Source organism: Lolium rigidum, chromosome 6, assembly GCF_022539505.1.
Source record: "Lolium rigidum isolate FL_2022 chromosome 6, APGP_CSIRO_Lrig_0.1, whole genome shotgun sequence".
Taxonomy (NCBI): Eukaryota; Viridiplantae; Streptophyta; class Magnoliopsida; order Poales; family Poaceae; genus Lolium; species Lolium rigidum.
In genome coordinates, this window is record NC_061513.1 from 41,318,800 (window position 1) to 41,336,487 (window position 17,688).

Consider the following 17,688-nt stretch of genomic DNA (forward strand, 5'->3'; position numbering starts at 1 on the left):
ACCAATCGTGCCCTTAGTTCACCGACACACATACTTGTATTTTTTTGGTAAAGGGGAATTCACACACATACTTGTTAACGGAACAAACATAATTAAATTCATGATAAACAATCTTAAGATGACAACTCCAAGCATCTACTCCTCGTCCATCGTGGCAATGGCTACATCGTGCTCGGTGCATTTGACAAGCACCTCTGCACACGAGTAGTTGAAGATGGTCACTCTATACACATTAGGTGTCGCTACATCTGATGCATGATGACCCTCCCGTCCACATCCTCGAGCCTCACCATCTAGTTACATATGATGTTTTTCTTCACAGTTATGCTCTTCATGATGGTAGCTCCTTCTTGAAGGAATTACGGATGGGGAGCGTATCCAAACGGATGCTGATGGCACCTTCAAGAAATAGGTTGGAGATACTTCCTTATGGAAGTGGTTGGTCTCCATAGCCCCCTTGGCCTCTTGGAGGAGTTGCCCTCTCCATCAACCTTGGAAGAGCTTTCAGTGCCAAGTTTGAGCTTGTTGGCAGAGTACTGCAAAAAAGATGCCTCCTTCGACGAATGTGAGAAAGAGAGTTAGAGGGAGAGTGATGGCGCTTGAATAAATCAACGCATCGTCATGTGTTCCTTGCGGTTTAATCAACCGGCTCCATCGAAACAGTCGCCATGCAGACTCAGTTGTATACTTCCTTGTCCTCAAATAGGAAAGAGTAATTCTACGGCTACATGATCATTTTTACAGTCCACATCCGTCCATAAGGCCTGTCCGTATGAATAATTCCATAGGTCTGGGATTACCGAATAGGAAACCATATAGCCTAAATTTACTCCATCAGACACATGAATCGGGTACAGGGGCAACCCCAAAACACGACGGTCTACCTGTACTCTTGGGAATGAACGGTAGGGAAAGCTTTGGGATCAATTCTCGTATGACATCACGTTATGGCCGTAGCTAGCACCAGAAAGTCCGGGAACGGACCAAGATATTCCTGGCCGCCTACCCGCAGCTAATAAACTAAGGTCGACAAGCGTCCATTAATTCAGTGATCGAATAGCGAATCGCTACGTTTGAGACCTCCTCTCGCCAAGGACTGCGACCGGCCAATATTCATATAGGAACACCATTGTTCAGTTATGAACAGACATGGTACTGTCACGAAACAAGCATTATTAGGAATGATTGATGGTGGAACAGGGAACGTTCAAGAGCATGTCTCCCTGCGCGATGCGCTGCCATCGGATGGCCAAGTTCTGCAGTCCGGGCGTCGCGCGCTACGTCTACCGCACAGCCGACTGTCGTGCCATTTTGCGAGCGCGTTCATGAACGTATAGCTTTCAGTTTGACACTTTGTCTAGTTTTTCATTTCTACCCCTGAAGCGACAAGAAGCTTCAGCTTTTGTGATTTGGCATCTTCACGGCAAATTAACATTGTGATTTGTGAGGTGAAAAAAACCATTGTGATGTGTGTTCCCCCGCAAACGATCAAGAATACCCACCGTCACCAATTTTATGGCACAGTGATTAAGAGTACCCACAGGTAAAAAAACGTTGAGAATGCTACAACGGAGGAAGAAAAAACAGATTGCGGTGAGGGTGGATCGAACACCCGACCTTCAGATCTTCAGTCTGACGCTCTCCCAACTGAGCTATCCCCGCTGTTTGCTTCACAATTAGTTATACCCTTAGTGTCGTGTCCGTCACTAGCAGATAAACTAACAAGAGCTCAGATTTGGGCTCCGCCTGGCCGTTTTCTATCGTTCTAGCGCGGCTCGTTTTAGCCCATACCAGGTACTCATATACGGCGGCCCGCTAAAGCCATGAGGTCGGCCCTATCGTCACACTCTTTGCCATTTCAGTCAACCAAGAGTCCTCTCCTCTCAAATCCCTGGCCCAATTTGTACGTTCGCTTTTCTCCATTCGAAAAAGTCTGTAGTGTTCAAGCTTCACAGTTCACAGTTCACACCAACATTTTTTTGCTTAGCTTGTGATCCTAGCTGAAAACAACTTTGACATATGCTTATGTTTTGCCCGTGAGCTAAAAAACACACTTTGCTTCTTTTCCCTTTTTGTTTAGCCTTCCGGCTTTGCCTTTTGCTTGGCTTGGCACAACTTTGCTCCTATACAAATTTCAGTTGGTGGTGGCGGTCCAACCACCCTTAATCCTATCACACGTTAAATTTAGCTGACAACTGGGTATGGATATTTTTCCATTCTGCATCAACGATGCAAATATTTTTCCAACCGGACTTCCATCCCTTTCCATTGCAAAAACGGAAAGAACAAGTTCAGTTATGTTACAACAGAGAGGGGTAGGGAGAAGGGAAGCGAGTTGGGGCAGTGCCAGGAAACCCACTGTGGATACTCGACATCGAGATGTCCACTATGGGGCGAAAACCTGACACCACCTATAACAAGTTCTAGACAAACAGGTTCACACCACACACAACTAAGGGGACAGCGGATAACACAACAACAAAGGAAGCAGCAGTTTTCAACAGCAAAAGCCTGAGATGATCTTCAATTCTTAGCAAACTCGGCCAGCAAGAGTGTCTTTTAGGCTCCCTTGATCAACAGCAGCTGCGTCTGGTTTGGCGAAGTTGTTGTACGCCTTGAGTAGACTGCTGCCGCCGCCTGAGCCATCTTCTCCGCGCCTTCGATCAAGTAGCTCTTGTCCTCCGCTTTTTGTAAACCTGTCCAGTAAACAATCAAAGCCACCGCAAAGTATGAAATTTCACTCGGCGATCTCAGGATATGTTTATCAAAAGTGATCTTATTCCTCACATTCCAGATCGCCCAACACACAGCCGCAATGATGATGGTATAGAATTTCTCAAAGCCAGGGGAATAAGTATGAAGCCAAGCCATGGCTTGCCAAAAAGAAGTAGGGATACATCTCACCCTCATGGCCGAAGCCAAAACCCCCCCCAAACCACTCTCGAAGTGTTACAGGTAAAAAAGATGTGATCATTCGACTCGACTTGCCTGCAGAAGGAACAAGTTGGTGATCCGGGCCATTTCCTTCTTTTCATATTCTCTCGAGTAAGGATAGCATCTTGGCAAAATTGCCACATGAAAATCTTAATTTTCAGTGGCATTTTAGCTTTCCAAATCCACTTGTTATTACATCCGGCTAGGGGTTTTTCCAAAAGAGTGTACAGAAAACAGCATTCTTGTTCAAAGACCAAGCAATTTTGTCATCATCATCACAAGGGGGAATCGAAAACAAGATGTTTAAGATATATTGCCAATGGTCAATTAACTCACCTCTCAAACGTCTGCGAAAAGGGATTTCAAAGTTTGCCTCCCTGCAACTTTTAATGGTACAATCCTGCACCTGACATAGGTTAAAAAGAACAGGAAATTTATCACAGAAAGGTTGCTCGCCCATGATAGAATCTTTCCAAAGCCTGGTAATGTTTCCATTTTTCAACACACGCCAATTTATATCTTTGTTAACGATGCAAATATTTTGTAAATCTATATCTTTGTTGTAATTTATAGAAACACATGCCAATACTGCTATCCTCTAGTTATGGTGAAGTCTTTGCTTCTAACCTATATCTTCATCCCTCCCATGTAGGTTGTAGGTTTGGTCAGACATATTATGACAAATTCTCAGGGCTCCTTTGATTTAAAGGATAGAAATAACATAGGAATAGGAAAGGTATAGGATTTGAATGGCATGGCTACTTCAATCCTATAGGAAGATGAAGTTTGTTTGATTGTAGCAAAGGAATTTTTTCATGAGGTATGAGCTAATGGTTTTTTCCTATAGGAATTACACTACAAAATTCCTATAGGATTTTTTCCTATAGGATATGTTCCTATGAATCAAACAACGTGTATAGAAAATTTTCCCATGGGAACCAAATCCTACACAATTTCTATGCAAATCCTTTGAATCAAAGGAGCCCTCATGGGGTGAGGCACAGGATTTTGATCGCTAGGCTGAGAATAAGAATAAGAAACAATTGCGAGAAAAGTAACCGAAGTTTGACCGCACAACTCCTAGGAAGACGCTGCAGGACTAGGAGGGGGGGGGGGGGGGGTGTGTTGACTCCTTTATGCCCTACAAGGCCTGAATTTTCAACAATTATTTTGAAGTAAAAGAAAAAAATGAAAACCGTCCCATATGTACCTGGATACACATCATACCGACAATTTGGTACTCAACCCATGTGTTGTTTGTTACAAATCCTGTTACCGTATCAACGAAATATCACATTACTGTATTGCCTTTTGAATTCTGATAGTGCAAGGGCAGGCACGAACCGCATCTGCATTGCAAGAAGCAATCTCTCTCTAGGTCTGGACCCTGGATAGCAGTGATGTGTTGTTAACATTACTTAATTATTTTTTGCATTACAGATCGGCATATATATAGCAATGTAACACAAAGGTCATATACATAATTACTATATGATCCAGATCCATCATCACCTACAGCAGTAGTAGTCTAGCACTAGGGCAACAAAAAACAAGGTAACCATGTTACACATGGAAGGTAGGCAGGCACATCGCCACAAAAAGAAGCAAGGCAGTAGGAAGTAAGGAGCTTTACACTTGACAGTAATGGCTTGGCTTGGCTGGGCTGGTATACTCATCAGTCCTCTCATTTGATTCTGACTGAACACCATCAGCTCATGGCGCCATGCGCTGCTACCTACCATGGCTTCAGGTCGCCCTTAGGGCCTTGGGTCCAGTTCAGTGCCTTCTGCCCCGGGGTCAGGTACACGCCCTTGTCGTGCGGGAGCTTCCGCGCCAGACCGTTAAGAATCTGGTGGAAGGCGTCGCCAGGCTGGGCGGGCTGCGGGAAAAGCATGGCTTGCTTCATCGACGGGTTCGCCAGCAGCCTCTGCTTCCGCAGGATCACCTCCATCGGGATGGACGTGAGGATGGTGTCCAGCTTCGGGACGTCATCCTCTGCGATGAACACACCGATCTCGTCCCACGGGATGGCATCGGCAAAGGGCAGGACAATGTCGTCCGCGATGATCACCGGGATGCATCCGAACACCACGGCCTCCACCAGACGGGGGCTCCACGGGGCCCAGCCCAGCGGGCACAGGCAGAATATAGCGCGCTGCATGTCCTCATAGTAGGTGGGTGGGTGGTCCGTCGAGATGTCGAAAAGAGGGTTGTTCTTGAAGTTCTCCCACACCGATGCACGAGCACCTCTGCATTTGCATATAGCAGGTACGTCAAGACTTCTGTGCCCCAATAATTCATTAAGAATGATTACGAGGTACTACATGTTTCAGGTCCTTACCTTGCATAGTAACCACCCTCGGGATCATTCGCTGTATCGTAGAATAAACCTCGGAAATACACAAAGATGGACCGCGGGGTCTCTGGGGGAACAAGGTGAGTTTTCATTTTCTGGGGAGGAGCATATGGTGGAATGTTGATTGAGCCCTCCTTTAGGCACACATGATCCTTCTGCCCAAAAGTCTGTACCAGCGTAGCACGACGAAGCAATGGAAGAATTCCTCGCTCGATTGCCTTCTCTTCCTGAACAACGAGAATGCCAAATGTACATCAATTGAAAGGTTCTATACACGAGCATGCAGTTTATTTCGAAAGACCTTAACATGCTACATAGGGGAATGGGCAATTCTGAAAGTTCATGGTAGTATGTGTGGAAATATGTTCATTCTATGTTTCAGTGGTAATAGATGGTAGAAGACACAGGTTTTTCATTCTTGCTCTATGACTCACCTGGTAATGGAAGCATGCCCCAAAGTCATGTGGCACAACGAAGAAATGATCAGCACCCTCTGTCCGGTTCCAATAGGGCCAGTGCGAGGAGATGAACTGAACTGCACTTCTCATGATCCGCGGGGACTTGAAGGGCAAGGGATGGCCCCACGGAGTGAGGTCACAGGTCGTGTACACCGGCGTGTAGAACCAGTCGGCCTCCTCCGGGTTCATGGTCCGGGTCGCGCTCGACAGCAGGAACCGGTGCATGAATATCTCCGCGGCAAACATGTGGCTGAGGCACCTGGAGTCCTTGGCCACCATCTTCTTGTTGTACTTGGTGGGCAGCTCGTAGATGTACACCTTCAGCCTCCCCACTGGATCATCCTCCAGCACGTCACCAGCGCTACCTGAATTTCCATCATAGCCACACACAGGAAGCGTGAGAATTAAGCACTGCAACAGCACAATCATACTACAAGACAGAGTTATTGAACAGTTTTGAGACTTTGAGTGAGCTGTTGCCCAATAGATTATCACGAAACAGACAATTTAGACTCGAGTCCGGAATCAGTTGAGAGGTATAATAATGACTAAAGTTGGGTAATTTGGGGTAACATAACGTGAGAACTAAGTACTGCCACAGCACAATCATAGCTACGATACAGATTTACGGAACAGTTTTAGACTTTGTGTGAGCTGTTGCCCAATAAATTGGCACGAAACAGACAATTTAGACTGGAGTCCAGAATCAGTTGAGGGGCTTAATAATGCCAAAATGATGGTAATTTTTGGCTGGCTGAGGATCTTGCTTGTATTTACTAAGTCAGACATGCGCTACTTGCTGTCGGTGACCGAGGTCGGAACATGCGACCCAGAATAAAAATCTTATCGTGGTTTCGAGATCTTGGCACGAACACTTGATGGGTTCGGCATCGCATCACGAGCTGGTCTAACAGCCGCAGATCTCACGCCGCAGGGCTTCTTCCCCGACTTTCAGAGGCTCAATCAGCAGGATTCGGACGCGCTTTCCCCGCCCCGGAATCAGATCCCAGCGACCAAAGCGTCACCGATATTCTCAGATCAAAGCGCGAGCATTTCTGTAGCAATCTAGCGCACACGAGAACATCCGGCGAGCAAAGCGGAGGCAAAGAGAACAGAACACGAGGAGCTGAACAAAGAAAGGGAGCATTTTTATTTCTCCAGACGAATCGCGCGTATGAGCTGACATACCTTCGATCCTCTCGGTGTCCTGCGCCCTGACGACGACGTCCGAGCAGGAGAGGAGCAGGGCGAGCGCCGCCGCCAGGGCTAGCGCTACCCGCGGCTTCCCCATCCCCGCCGCCACCGCCACCGCCGCCCCTCCTGTGCTTCCTCAAAGCTCTCAGCAGCCGGCGCCGGGACTAGGAGCGGGGAGAGTCGGAGCTGCAGGTGAATCTGCTGCTGCTCGTTGGCGAGCAGAGGGGAGTCGGAGAGGAGAGGAGGGGCGTAGGGTGATAATAATGCGAGCGAGCGAGCGGAGGTGGAGGATGATGGTGGGAGCCGCGTCCCGTCTCGCCGGCTCTCGGTGTCAATGATGCGCTAGCTGTCGGCGGAACAGGTTTGGTGGGACGTTCACCTCCCTGAAAACGGAAGGAGCACCGTACTGTGATCGCAGGTGCTGCACACGGTCGCACTAGTAAATCCAGCACCGTATCTGTAAATACGCATACGCGTCCACGAATTTGGGGACGGGAATTGGCTTTCAAAAAAAATCAAGAATCATATCGCGAAATCCATTTGGCATGACCAGTGCTATGTGAAAAAAAAAAGTATTTTTAAACAGTTGGAGCTCATTCAACTCCTGAACAGTTGGTCGAATCAGAATTAAGTTGGAGCTCATTCAACTCCTGAACCGTCGGATTTGTAGTTTTGTACCTTGATTTGTGTGTCTTACGATTTGCAAGAGAGATTGTAGCTGTGATCTTTTTAATTACAAGTAGGTTGCAACTACTTTTTTTACTTGCAAATGAGCTTGCAAAAGAGTTTTTTCACTTGTAAGTGCAATGCAACGGAGACGAGGTAAAAAAGTTCACATCATACAAAATTATTCATGTAGTACGTTGTGTGGATGACGTCATTTGAATGGGAATTAGGTCGAATGAGAAGTAGTAACATTTCTTAATGGTAAAAATATCGCATTGATATTTGATATAGTATAATTTATTAAGAGGAACATTTATATAATTTATTAAGAAGAATATTTTAAATTTTTTGTACTTTGAGACTAAGCACTAGACATGTATGGTGGTGAGGCATGTGGAAGCACGAGATCCTATGAACTCTGAATGCAACCATTTGGAGATGGTAGCTGAGTTATTGCACGCCATAAGTTGTCACCATTAGACACACCGTAGTCGAAGTATGTGCCCAAGAACAATGTGAAGCTGTACTAAACAACCAGCATTCGAGACTCGCCACCTTCTTTATCAAATACGCTCCCACTGTTGGTTTCATCTTTAGTAGTCATCGAATTGCACCACTACAAAAACCCATAAATGTTTTGAATCATTAGGCAATGTGGCATAATTGTTATTGAAACAAACAAATATTTAAAGAGGTTGGACTTAATGGAATTTTGTTTGGATTTGCATGAAAAGTAGATCACATATGAAAAATCCCTATGCTTTTCAACCATATAAACCAAAGAAAAACTACAGGAAAAAACTCTTAAGCAATAGAATCCTCCTAAATTCCTTTGAACCAAATAGGTGTGTAGATTTGTTAAAATACCAAAAAAAAAAATCTCTGACCGAAGAGCATGTGCTGTTATGCTCAGCTAGTAAGTGTTAAGGTATGTAAAATACATCCATGCTCATGGGTGCAATCACACAATACATCCAAAATGAAAAAACAATAATTCAAAAAAAGGTTAAAAAATTGGAATCCTTTTGAGAACCAAAGATGATCAAGTATTGCACTTGTATAAAAATATTTCGCGAGGGAATTACTATAATTGTAACCCGGTTAAAAATTACAAAATCGAACAAGCCCCATGTCCATGTATTATTCACTCTATATTCGTCATAAATTTGTCTTTTTTGCAACAAACCATGAGAATTATTTTGAGCCTAAATATTTTTATACGACTACAATACTTGATCATCCTTTGTTTTTAGAAGGATTTGAATTTTTTCTCAATATTTCAAATGACCACAAATTTTCGGGTTTATGGGGTGCATAGCACCCATGTGCCAAAAATTCGCGTCCTTAAGGTAGTCACTAAAAGAACTAGCTTTGAAAGCAAAATTTAGAAACATTGGAGCAAGTTATATATTCAATTTTATTTGCACCTGATCATAGTTGTGTAAAATCTCTTATAAAGGAATACTTCCATCGGTAAAAAAGAAGATTTGTGCTGAAAAACAATTTTGCGTGCACCAAATTAAGTTGGTTCTTAACACAAAAATCACAATACTTTTTATCCATTGACATCATATGAGAGCCGAAGTACAGAGACATGTGCAAGCCTAATTTCTTCGAAATGGCCTCATAACTTTGCCGATTTACGGTGGTGTGCTAGATGTTTTTCTTCGGAAAAAATACATGATCCATGAGTTTGCAGAGCTAAATGCAGGGACATTAACCTAATTGCAGGATTAACTTTTGATCAGTAAAGCAAATTCTAGGTATATAGCTGGATCATGCACCGGGTTATTAGCCTGATGTTGGTCGCTAAAGAACAGCTGTGGCGGTCGTTCTATCTGTCCTGGAGTGCTACGCGCGCCCCGTACGTCTGAACGGCGGTTGGGTTAGGTGAGCGAAGGAAACAAAAGTTAGGCTTTTTCAGGCAGACGGAGACGATCAATCGGCCCCGGAACACGCGGAGATTAACGCTGCTAATCTAATCCAGTAATATCCGGCACCGACGGGGAAGGAAGCGTTGGGTCGCTTCTTTTTTGGCGGGCTCCAGCGAGAGTCTCCAAACCGCGTATTCAAGAGGGCCGTCGAATCTGTCGGTGGAACGGGATGCGTGCTTGCCGCGCAATCAATCCATGACATCCAGATACGCCATGCCGATCGATGCGTACACCCCGCTTTGACTCGGAGCGGACGAGCGGCGCCTGTCGTCTCGCCAGCTACCTCGCTCGCCCGCCGCCCGTCGCCGTCGGCTGGCGTACAGCTCGGCCGGTAGTTAGGTATGGTACTACTAGGTTTCAGCAGTAAGAAGATCCAGATGTCGTCGTCTTCCCTGTCTGAGTTGACCCCTACCTACTCGCCTGCCTACCTGCAAGTTTAGGAGAGTTTAGTTTCTCTGGGTCGAGCTAGAAAATGCATTTGATTTCACGGAGCTTCACCCTCCGTCGCCGTTCGGAATAGGGAGGGAAAATGGGAGGAGGCGTTTTGGCTCATAGGAGCAAATGCTCCCATTATACAAAATAATAAAAAATAATTTTAAAATGGCAAAAAAATCTGACATAATTTTTTTGGTGTACATCATGACATTCTATGTTAGTGTACAAGTTTTCGTGGAGAAACAATATTTTATATGGCGTGTACAAAAAAGACAAAAAAAATGCCCTGTACGTAGTCATGTTATAGCATCAAAATTTGTCTTTTTTACAGGAGCCACAATTTTTTTTAGTTTTTTTTTGAAAACTTGTGTACTAACATAAAATGTGTAGATGTACATGTAAAATTTTATTTTAGAATTTTTTGACACTTCAAAATGTTGATTCACATAATGGGAGCAAATGCTCCTATGAGCCAAAGTGAATATCCCGGGAAAATGTGCATTCTTGTCAACCGACTGTAGGATGAATTCAGACTCGATTATATATAGCCTCTCAACTTGAATACTACCAGCGGTCTGAAGCCGGACAAGTTTGATCGCTCTCGGATCTTCATCAGACGTTCAATGATCGAAAAGCAATACAAAATAAGTGGTTTTTTGCTAGAGGATTATTACTGGATGATGAGGCCAACCATCTATCTTCGTCTTCTTCTTCCTCATTTCTTCATGAAAGAGCCCAATTTAGAAGTCTTCAACCTGAACTTCTTTTTCCCTTTCTGAGGAAGGCCTAACAAAAGCGAGCCCATGGCGCAAAAGTCCTGATGACGCTGCCGCCTCTCGTTTTCGTAGGAGCCAACAGACGTCTGTTGGCTAATTCGGTCACATGTCCAAACGCTTTTGTTTTGCTTAATGTATCGGCAACATTTGGACAAAGACTAGAAGCTAGATGCCTAATCATTACTCCAAGTGTCAAATCGCTCTACCAGACAGGCTACCAGATGAAACCACTTAGCAATAAGCCTGGCTAACAACAGGTCGAGCTCTTTTACAGTAACCAAGCGAGCGTAGACGCCAACACCATTTCATCTTTTTTTTTATATAAAGAACACCATTTCATCTATTGCTTCCTGTTGATGTTATAGGTCAAGAACAGGCCTGACATCTTTTTTTAATTCTTGAAATGGATGTAATTTATCCCCTCTGTTTTGGGAAGTACTAATTAATAAAGGTAGACTTATGCGAAACTACTAGCAATGCCGCAGTCAGGGTAAATTTTGCAGTGGCTGTCAAAGTAGGTGGATTAAGTGACCAGCTTATAGCACAAGGTCAATTTAACTGTGTAACTTGAAAATTTCCGGTTTTCTAAGGAAGGCCTAACATAAAGGCCTGAAGTTCACTCCAGTTTTCAGGAGCCAACAAACATCTGTTGGGAGCTTCAGCTTGGCGCTCTAATTCAGTCACATGTCTGAAAATTATTATTTGAGAAATAAGCGACGTTTATAAAAGGACTGCTGCTATAAGCCTGATTGGTACTTCCAATCTCCAATAAATCAACTTGACAGGTTCCTATGTGAAAGGACATTGCTTCATACAACAGTTCACCTGTTCTGGATTGTTTTTTATGGATACTAAGAAGCGCAAAATAAGACATTTTGCCATGAGAAAGCTTGCGGGTAAGCCCATTCAAATATGATGGAATGCATCTCGTGCTTGAGCAGGTTGCGAGAAAAGCATCATCAAAGGGTCTGCAAGACTCTGTATAACCTCTGTTAGTATGGATGTCAGGATACTCTCTCGGATACATAGTATCCGTCCTCAGAATCAGTGCTAGTATCGTAGATCAGACCATAGAAGGATACGAAAATGGATTGAGGGGTGTCTCTGGGAAAATGCTGACTTGCATTTTCTGCGCAGGTGCATATGGTGGATTTGTAATTGGAGCCGTCCTTCAAACAGACATTGTTTTTTGTGTGGCACTCTGAAGTTTCAATATTGTAGCAGTCCTCACTCTTCAACAGGTGAGAAATAAACTATTACTACTTCAGAGGGCATAGATTAAAGAAAAGTTGTTGCTATGAGATTACACTAATAACAAGATCAAAACATATGGTACTGGATAAAAGAATATAACTAGCTTTGAGGTTCGAAAGTAACCAAATGCGCCACTTATCACAGTTGATTCGGTATTTCTGAAGAGTGAAAACATGCCTACAAATTTGTCTACTAATTTAGTCATTTGACACATGCTTCGGTATTTCCGAAGAGTGTAGGTATCTACGCCGAATGGTCATTAGTTGGACTTGCAAAGAGAGAAACGCGAGGGTCTTCCGCAACAAGTCCACCCCTGCACCGATCCTTTTAATGATGATTAAAGATGAGACAAAATTTTGGGTTTCCGCGAGCGCCAAACATTTGAGTGTTCTAATAGCGGGAGAGTAGCCCCCCCCCCCTGTCAAACTTTTTTTTTGCTTTGTACTTTGTCTTGTCAAGACACTCCTCCTTGATTAATGAAGGATGCAAGTCTTTTGCCTCCACTTTTTTTTTTAAAAAAAGCAGAATGATAAAAAGCAATACAAACTATGATATATCCAAAATGGAATAATATACTGGAGTTGAATACTTAAGCTGATGTTTGTAATAAAGTGATAACAAAATGGAGTACTAATATTTTTACAGCTTCTCCCCAGAGGTCTAAAGCTGGTTTCTCCACAAGCTGAAGCCAAAAGGGGGCAATATATTGCTTCGAGCTTACAGACTATGATACAGCTAAACCACGGAAACCTCTAGGCATGTCCAGATAGGCACTCACAAGCAACTGCAACACCAATACCATATTCAATATCTCGATCATCTGGATATCATTTTACAGTTCAAGGAGTCATTTTTATTTTCTAAGCATCACCGTCAATTTAATTGTTTGATGTGTTATTCACATGAGTGAATCCCAACAGCCAAATAAACAGTACTTTGTGGTGTATGCTATCCATGATGGCAGATATATATTTTTCCATAGAAAATCGAATAATCGAGTCTCCAGGTCTCACAAACAATATTAAGATTTTCTTACCTGTTGAACCATTTCAGCAAATAAGCACATCAAACCAGATAGTTATCCTATGTGCAACATTTTAGCTCCATTAAATTCGCCAGCAAGGGGTGTGCCTAGAAGCATAAGAAGCCACGCAATTAATAACTGTGCTGAGGAAAATACAAATGGAGAAGGGAAGGCAACAGTGAGTTAGTCTCAGAGGTGAGCCAACAAATATAACTTGAGCAAAATAACTCCCTTTTATTGATCTTTTAGAACCCAGTTTTGATACTAACAATAAATAAACAAAAACACATCTGCTTTAAAAAAACAAAGAAAATTTATGTTGAAATTTTTAGTTGATAAACTGTCCAAATGTTTTCACAAGTATCAAGCAAACAAAACAAGAATATGCCCAAACAATAAACTGCAGCAACAAAAGGGATCTTGAGTATTCAGCTTTGATAAATATAGCCCAATTATAGACAAGAAATTTCAATATATCTCTGTGTGGTACAAGTCCGCTAGTCACTTGCAGCAGGGGGTGTTCACTCTTCAACAGGTTAGAAAAAATCTATTACTTCAGAGGTTATAAATTCAAGTAAAGTTGTTACTATGGAGATAACATTAGTAGCAAGATCAAGACAGATAGTACTGAATAAAGGAGTATAACTAGCTTTGAGGTTCCAAAGCAACGAAATGAGTTACTCGAGACATTTGATTCGGTATATCTGAAAAGCGAGGGCAAAAAAAAAAATACGGCTACAAGTTTGTCTACTCATTTAGTCATTTGACGGTTACTTCGGTATCTCCAAAGAGTGTAGGGTATCTACACGGAATGGTAACAGAAAAATCAATTCAGCTACAAGCCCATCTATCTAGCAAAAAGGACAACTGCTAACTAAGCTTTAGTTGTTTCTTGACAGCGAACTCTTAGAAGAACAATGAAGGTATTAGAGCAACCGTGTACTCAGAACATAAAAACCTGGTGGATAGGAACTTGTGAAAGGACAGTAGCCTTCAATGTTGCAGATATTAGAAGTTTCACGAAGTTTTCTGGATTGCATTCACATAAGATGAACTGTGTAGACACTGGCATCCACAAATAAAAAAATTACCCAATTATCCTCATCATAACCCAGTATTTCACCCGTCTTATCGCTCCCTCAATCTGAGGACGGAGCGTAAGAATATTGTGCAATTAAATGGTCTTCCAGGGCAACCATGTGGCAACACCATGGAAATTAACATTCCTCTGCCACATTTTGAAGCAAGTGAGGGACAATATGGCGAAGCCAACAGTACCATCTTCACATTGGATGATGTGACAGCTGAAATGTCGGAAATCAGTAACAGGAGGCACCGTGATCACAGCAAGGCTCTGTCCATCCAAATCAAACTCAAGCATTCAATCTCTGGTAGCCAACCAGTAAAGATAATTACCAGCAAGGGTCGGACTGTCACTGTAAACCTCACATTGAGCAACTGTTGAGATGAGATTGCCCCAAACGCCAGTCTCTGAGGAGTAAACAAAGGCGCGGGTTCGACTATCGGTTCTTACAACAGTTCATATTTTCATGACTGTTTATATAGGACATAAAAATGCACGGAGGAGGAATAAAAATCATCATCCGGGTCATGCGTTAGAACATGACTGACAAAGTATGTGCAGGTTTGTCAATTGGAAGTCGCAAGCCCCAGTTGAGATGACAACAGACAGTTGACAGGATCGAAACCTTGTAATTTTCATTATAATATCCACAAATCCACAATTGTTCATACTTCATCATCTAATGAAGAAGAAGAAGAGACAAAGGTATATGGTATGATAGCTATCAGAAAAGGAGATACGAAAATGTACATTTGGCTTATGGTCAGCACTACGCAACCATGGCGGTATAAGGCGCAAACTATATCAGGTTTGTAAAAAATTCTTTTCAAAAAGGTTTTTTTTTACATCTCTACGCCGTGAGAGATGCTACCAAGGCTTCAGGTCACCCACCGGGCCAGCAGTCCAGTTCAGGACCCTCTCCCCGGGCTTCAAGAAGACATTCTCGCCATGTGGAAGCTTGCGAGCAAGCCCGTTCAGTATCTGATGGAATGCATCTCTTGGTTGAGCAGGCTGGGGGAACAGCATTGCCTGTTTCATCGAAGGGTTTGCGAGAAGCCTTTGCTTCCTCAGTATAACATCTGTCGGTATGGATGTCAGGATACTGTCCAGCCTCGGAACATCCTCCTCGGAGACAAACACACCGATTTCCTCCCATGGGATTGCGTCCGCGAAGGGCAGGACGATGTCATCTGCGATGATCACCGGGATGCAACCAAAAACCACGGCTTCCACCAGCCTGGGGCTCCATGGAGCCCAGCCCAATGGGCAGAGGCAGAACACAGACCTCTGCATATCTTCGTAGTATGTTGGTGGGTGATCGGTAGAGATGTCAAACAGCGGGTTGTTCTTGAAGTTCTCCCAAACAGATGCACGAGCACCTCTGTAGAATACATAAAAACGTCAGACCAACAATACAATAAGAGGGAATGCAAGGAAGCATAGAAAGACTGGTTGTATTCTTTTTCGACAGACAACAGTTTTTACCTTGCATAGTATCCACCCTCGGGATCATTGCCGGTGTCATAGAACAGACCACGGAAGTACACGAAGATGGACCGAGGGGTGTCTCCGGGAATAAGGTGATTTTGCATTTTCTGTGGAGGTGCAAATGGCGGAATCGTGATGGAGCCGTCCTTCAAGCAGACATGGTTCTTTTGTCCAAAGGTCTGAACCAGTGTGGCACGCTGAAGCAAGGGAAGGATTCCTCGTCCAATTGCTTTCTCTTCCTGAAATAATAGTGGAAGCTCTTGTCACGGAAAGACAAATTGAGTTGGAATAAGCAACAAGAGAGTGCCAGTCAGAAGAAAAGAAGGTATGCCATGGCAGGTGCTTATTTTATCGGATGTCCCCGGAGGGACGTAGGTGCTTATTTTCAATTGGACAGTTAATCATCAACCTAAAGAGTAGTCAGCCATTATTATTATTTTCTGAAAAAGAAATAAATCATTATCTGACACAAAGGGACAGAACATGTGCAAACTGAAGTAATTAAGTCAGAGGTGCCCATTCATAAGCATAAATAATGAGAGCAGCATCTTCCTGCCCCATTGTCCCCATGTTCTTTGCTGCAATCAGATATGCCCCAGCTGTTCGAACTCAGTACTAAACAATTGCTTTACATCTAGTACTATTAAGTTAATTGAATGAGAGAATGTGTGCAACAGCAGGGATTTGCAATGTGTGTCTGTACCTGATAATGGAAGCAAGCGCCAAAGTCATGTGGTGTGACAAAGAAATGATCTGCCCCCTCCGACCTATTCCAGTAAGGCCATTTCGTCGCGATCAGCTCGATGGCGCTGCGCATCATTCGCGGAGACTTGAATGGCAACGGGAGACCTGAAGGTGTCAGATCGCAGGTCGGGTACACGGGCGTGTAGAACCAATCTGCTTCCTCTGGGTTGGAAGTCCGGACCGCGCTGGACAGCAGGAATCGGTGCATGAAGATCTCCGCGGCGAACATGTGGTTCAGGCACCTAGGGTCTTTCTTCAGCAGCTTCTTGTTGTACTTTCCGGGGAGATCGTAGATAAACACCTTGAGCTTCCCAACAGGGTCATCGTCCAGCACATCACCAGCACTTCCTGCATTTCAGTTTCCACAGTACACCATTAGTTTTGCCCAGAGACAGAGGAAAGAATATGCCAAGTTTGAGAACAGGGTCACATAGCACTTTGGTTGAACGGATTGTATCATAGGTAAGCAAGGTGCAGGCCTAACTGCTAAATGGCATGAATCATGATTGCCCTAAGCAATCAAGCAACATGTCCTGACTACATCGACAGAAGTGTCAATAGCATTAGGGTTTGCAATAAAAGAGGTCTGAATCGAACAAGAAACGATATAAATCATTTGGGGGTAGAACATTAACAGGAACTACTCCCCTCCACCTTTCTGTATAGTTCATTTGCATGTAATCTGAACCAGGACATGTGATTCAGGAAGGAAAAGTGCAACCACAACCAAATCAAACATGAAAAATTCCATACTGTGAGGTGCCAAAATATGCTTGCTTTGGCAGCTTTCCCAGATGGACACAAAACAGCCTTACAGAAATCAAGTAGTTCGAGTTGCAGAAACTGATAAGGTGTTCGTATCAAAAGAGCAAGGCCCCTCACCTGAGATCCTTTCTGTCTGGTGGCCCTGCTGAGCCTCCGCCGCGACGAAGAGCGCCGTCGCCGCCACAAGAACGGCGATGGCAGCCAAGCCCCACCTCGACATCTTCCTCTCGATCCCCACAAGCGTACCCCTCTCTCCAGCACCTGTGTCTCCTCTCCAACGCTCTCTCTCTGTCTGGTCTTCTGTCTGGCTCTGGTCTTGTTGGCTAGGCAATCGCCAGGGGTAGTTAAAGAGGAACGGGGGAAGGAACTTTTCCGGGAATTCCTTGTCCTACCAAGAAGCGTTTGGTGGTGGGGGATGGTGAGCGGGGCCTTTCCTAGGCTTCCTTGCCTCTTCCTCCTCTCCTTCTACACACAGAAAAGAGCTTCAAGAAGAATGGATCCGGAATGGTTCATGTTTACTTCAAGGGAAGCGGGGTATTAGTATTTGAGCCAAAAGATGAGAGGAAGGTAGGGGAG

General features: G+C 44.0%; 2 protein-coding genes and 1 non-coding gene across 3 annotated transcripts; all 3 read right to left on the reverse strand.

Moving 5' to 3' along the window:
* Positions 1 to 1,589: 1,589 nt before the first annotated feature.
* TRNAF-GAA lies at positions 1,590 to 1,662 on the reverse strand. The gene has a single exon. It is a non-coding gene; the product is annotated as a tRNA-Phe (tRNA).
* A 2,725-nt stretch (positions 1,663 to 4,387) lies between these two features.
* LOC124660335 (probable glucuronosyltransferase Os01g0926600) lies at positions 4,388 to 7,040 on the reverse strand. The gene is made up of 4 exons (XM_047198143.1): positions 6,937 to 7,040; positions 5,725 to 6,113; positions 5,276 to 5,517; positions 4,388 to 5,183 (listed from the first exon to the last, which is right to left on the reverse strand). Exons 1-4 carry the CDS (start codon positions 7,037 to 7,039, stop codon positions 4,670 to 4,672), a joined length of 1,248 nt encoding a protein of 415 aa, XP_047054099.1. The 5' UTR covers position 7,040; the 3' UTR covers positions 4,388 to 4,669.
* Positions 7,041 to 14,725: 7,685 nt separating this feature from the next.
* LOC124665330 (probable glucuronosyltransferase Os01g0926700) lies at positions 14,726 to 17,688 on the reverse strand. The gene is made up of 4 exons (XM_047202745.1): positions 17,230 to 17,688; positions 16,307 to 16,695; positions 15,601 to 15,842; positions 14,726 to 15,496 (listed from the first exon to the last, which is right to left on the reverse strand). Exons 1-4 carry the CDS (start codon positions 17,330 to 17,332, stop codon positions 14,983 to 14,985), a joined length of 1,248 nt encoding a protein of 415 aa, XP_047058701.1. The 5' UTR covers positions 17,333 to 17,688; the 3' UTR covers positions 14,726 to 14,982.

Coding starts and splice junctions, on each gene's coding strand:
- LOC124660335 (XM_047198143.1), bottom strand. CDS start 7,039: ATGGGGAAGCCGCGGGTAGCGCTAGCCCTGGCGGCGGCGCTCGCCCTG. Junction 5,518..5,724: donor GGGCATGCTTCCATTACCAG/GTGAGTCATAGA, acceptor CTCGTTGTTCAG/GAAGAGAAGGCAATCGAGCG. Junction 5,184..5,275: donor GAGGGTGGTTACTATGCAAG/GTAAGGACCTGA, acceptor ATGCAAATGCAG/AGGTGCTCGTGCATCGGTGT.
- LOC124665330 (XM_047202745.1), bottom strand. CDS start 17,332: ATGTCGAGGTGGGGCTTGGCTGCCATCGCCGTTCTTGTGGCGGCGACG. Junction 16,696..17,229: donor CCAGACAGAAAGGATCTCAG/GTGAGGGGCCTT, acceptor ACTGAAATGCAG/GAAGTGCTGGTGATGTGCTG. Junction 15,497..15,600: donor GAGGGTGGATACTATGCAAG/GTAAAAACTGTT, acceptor TGTATTCTACAG/AGGTGCTCGTGCATCTGTTT.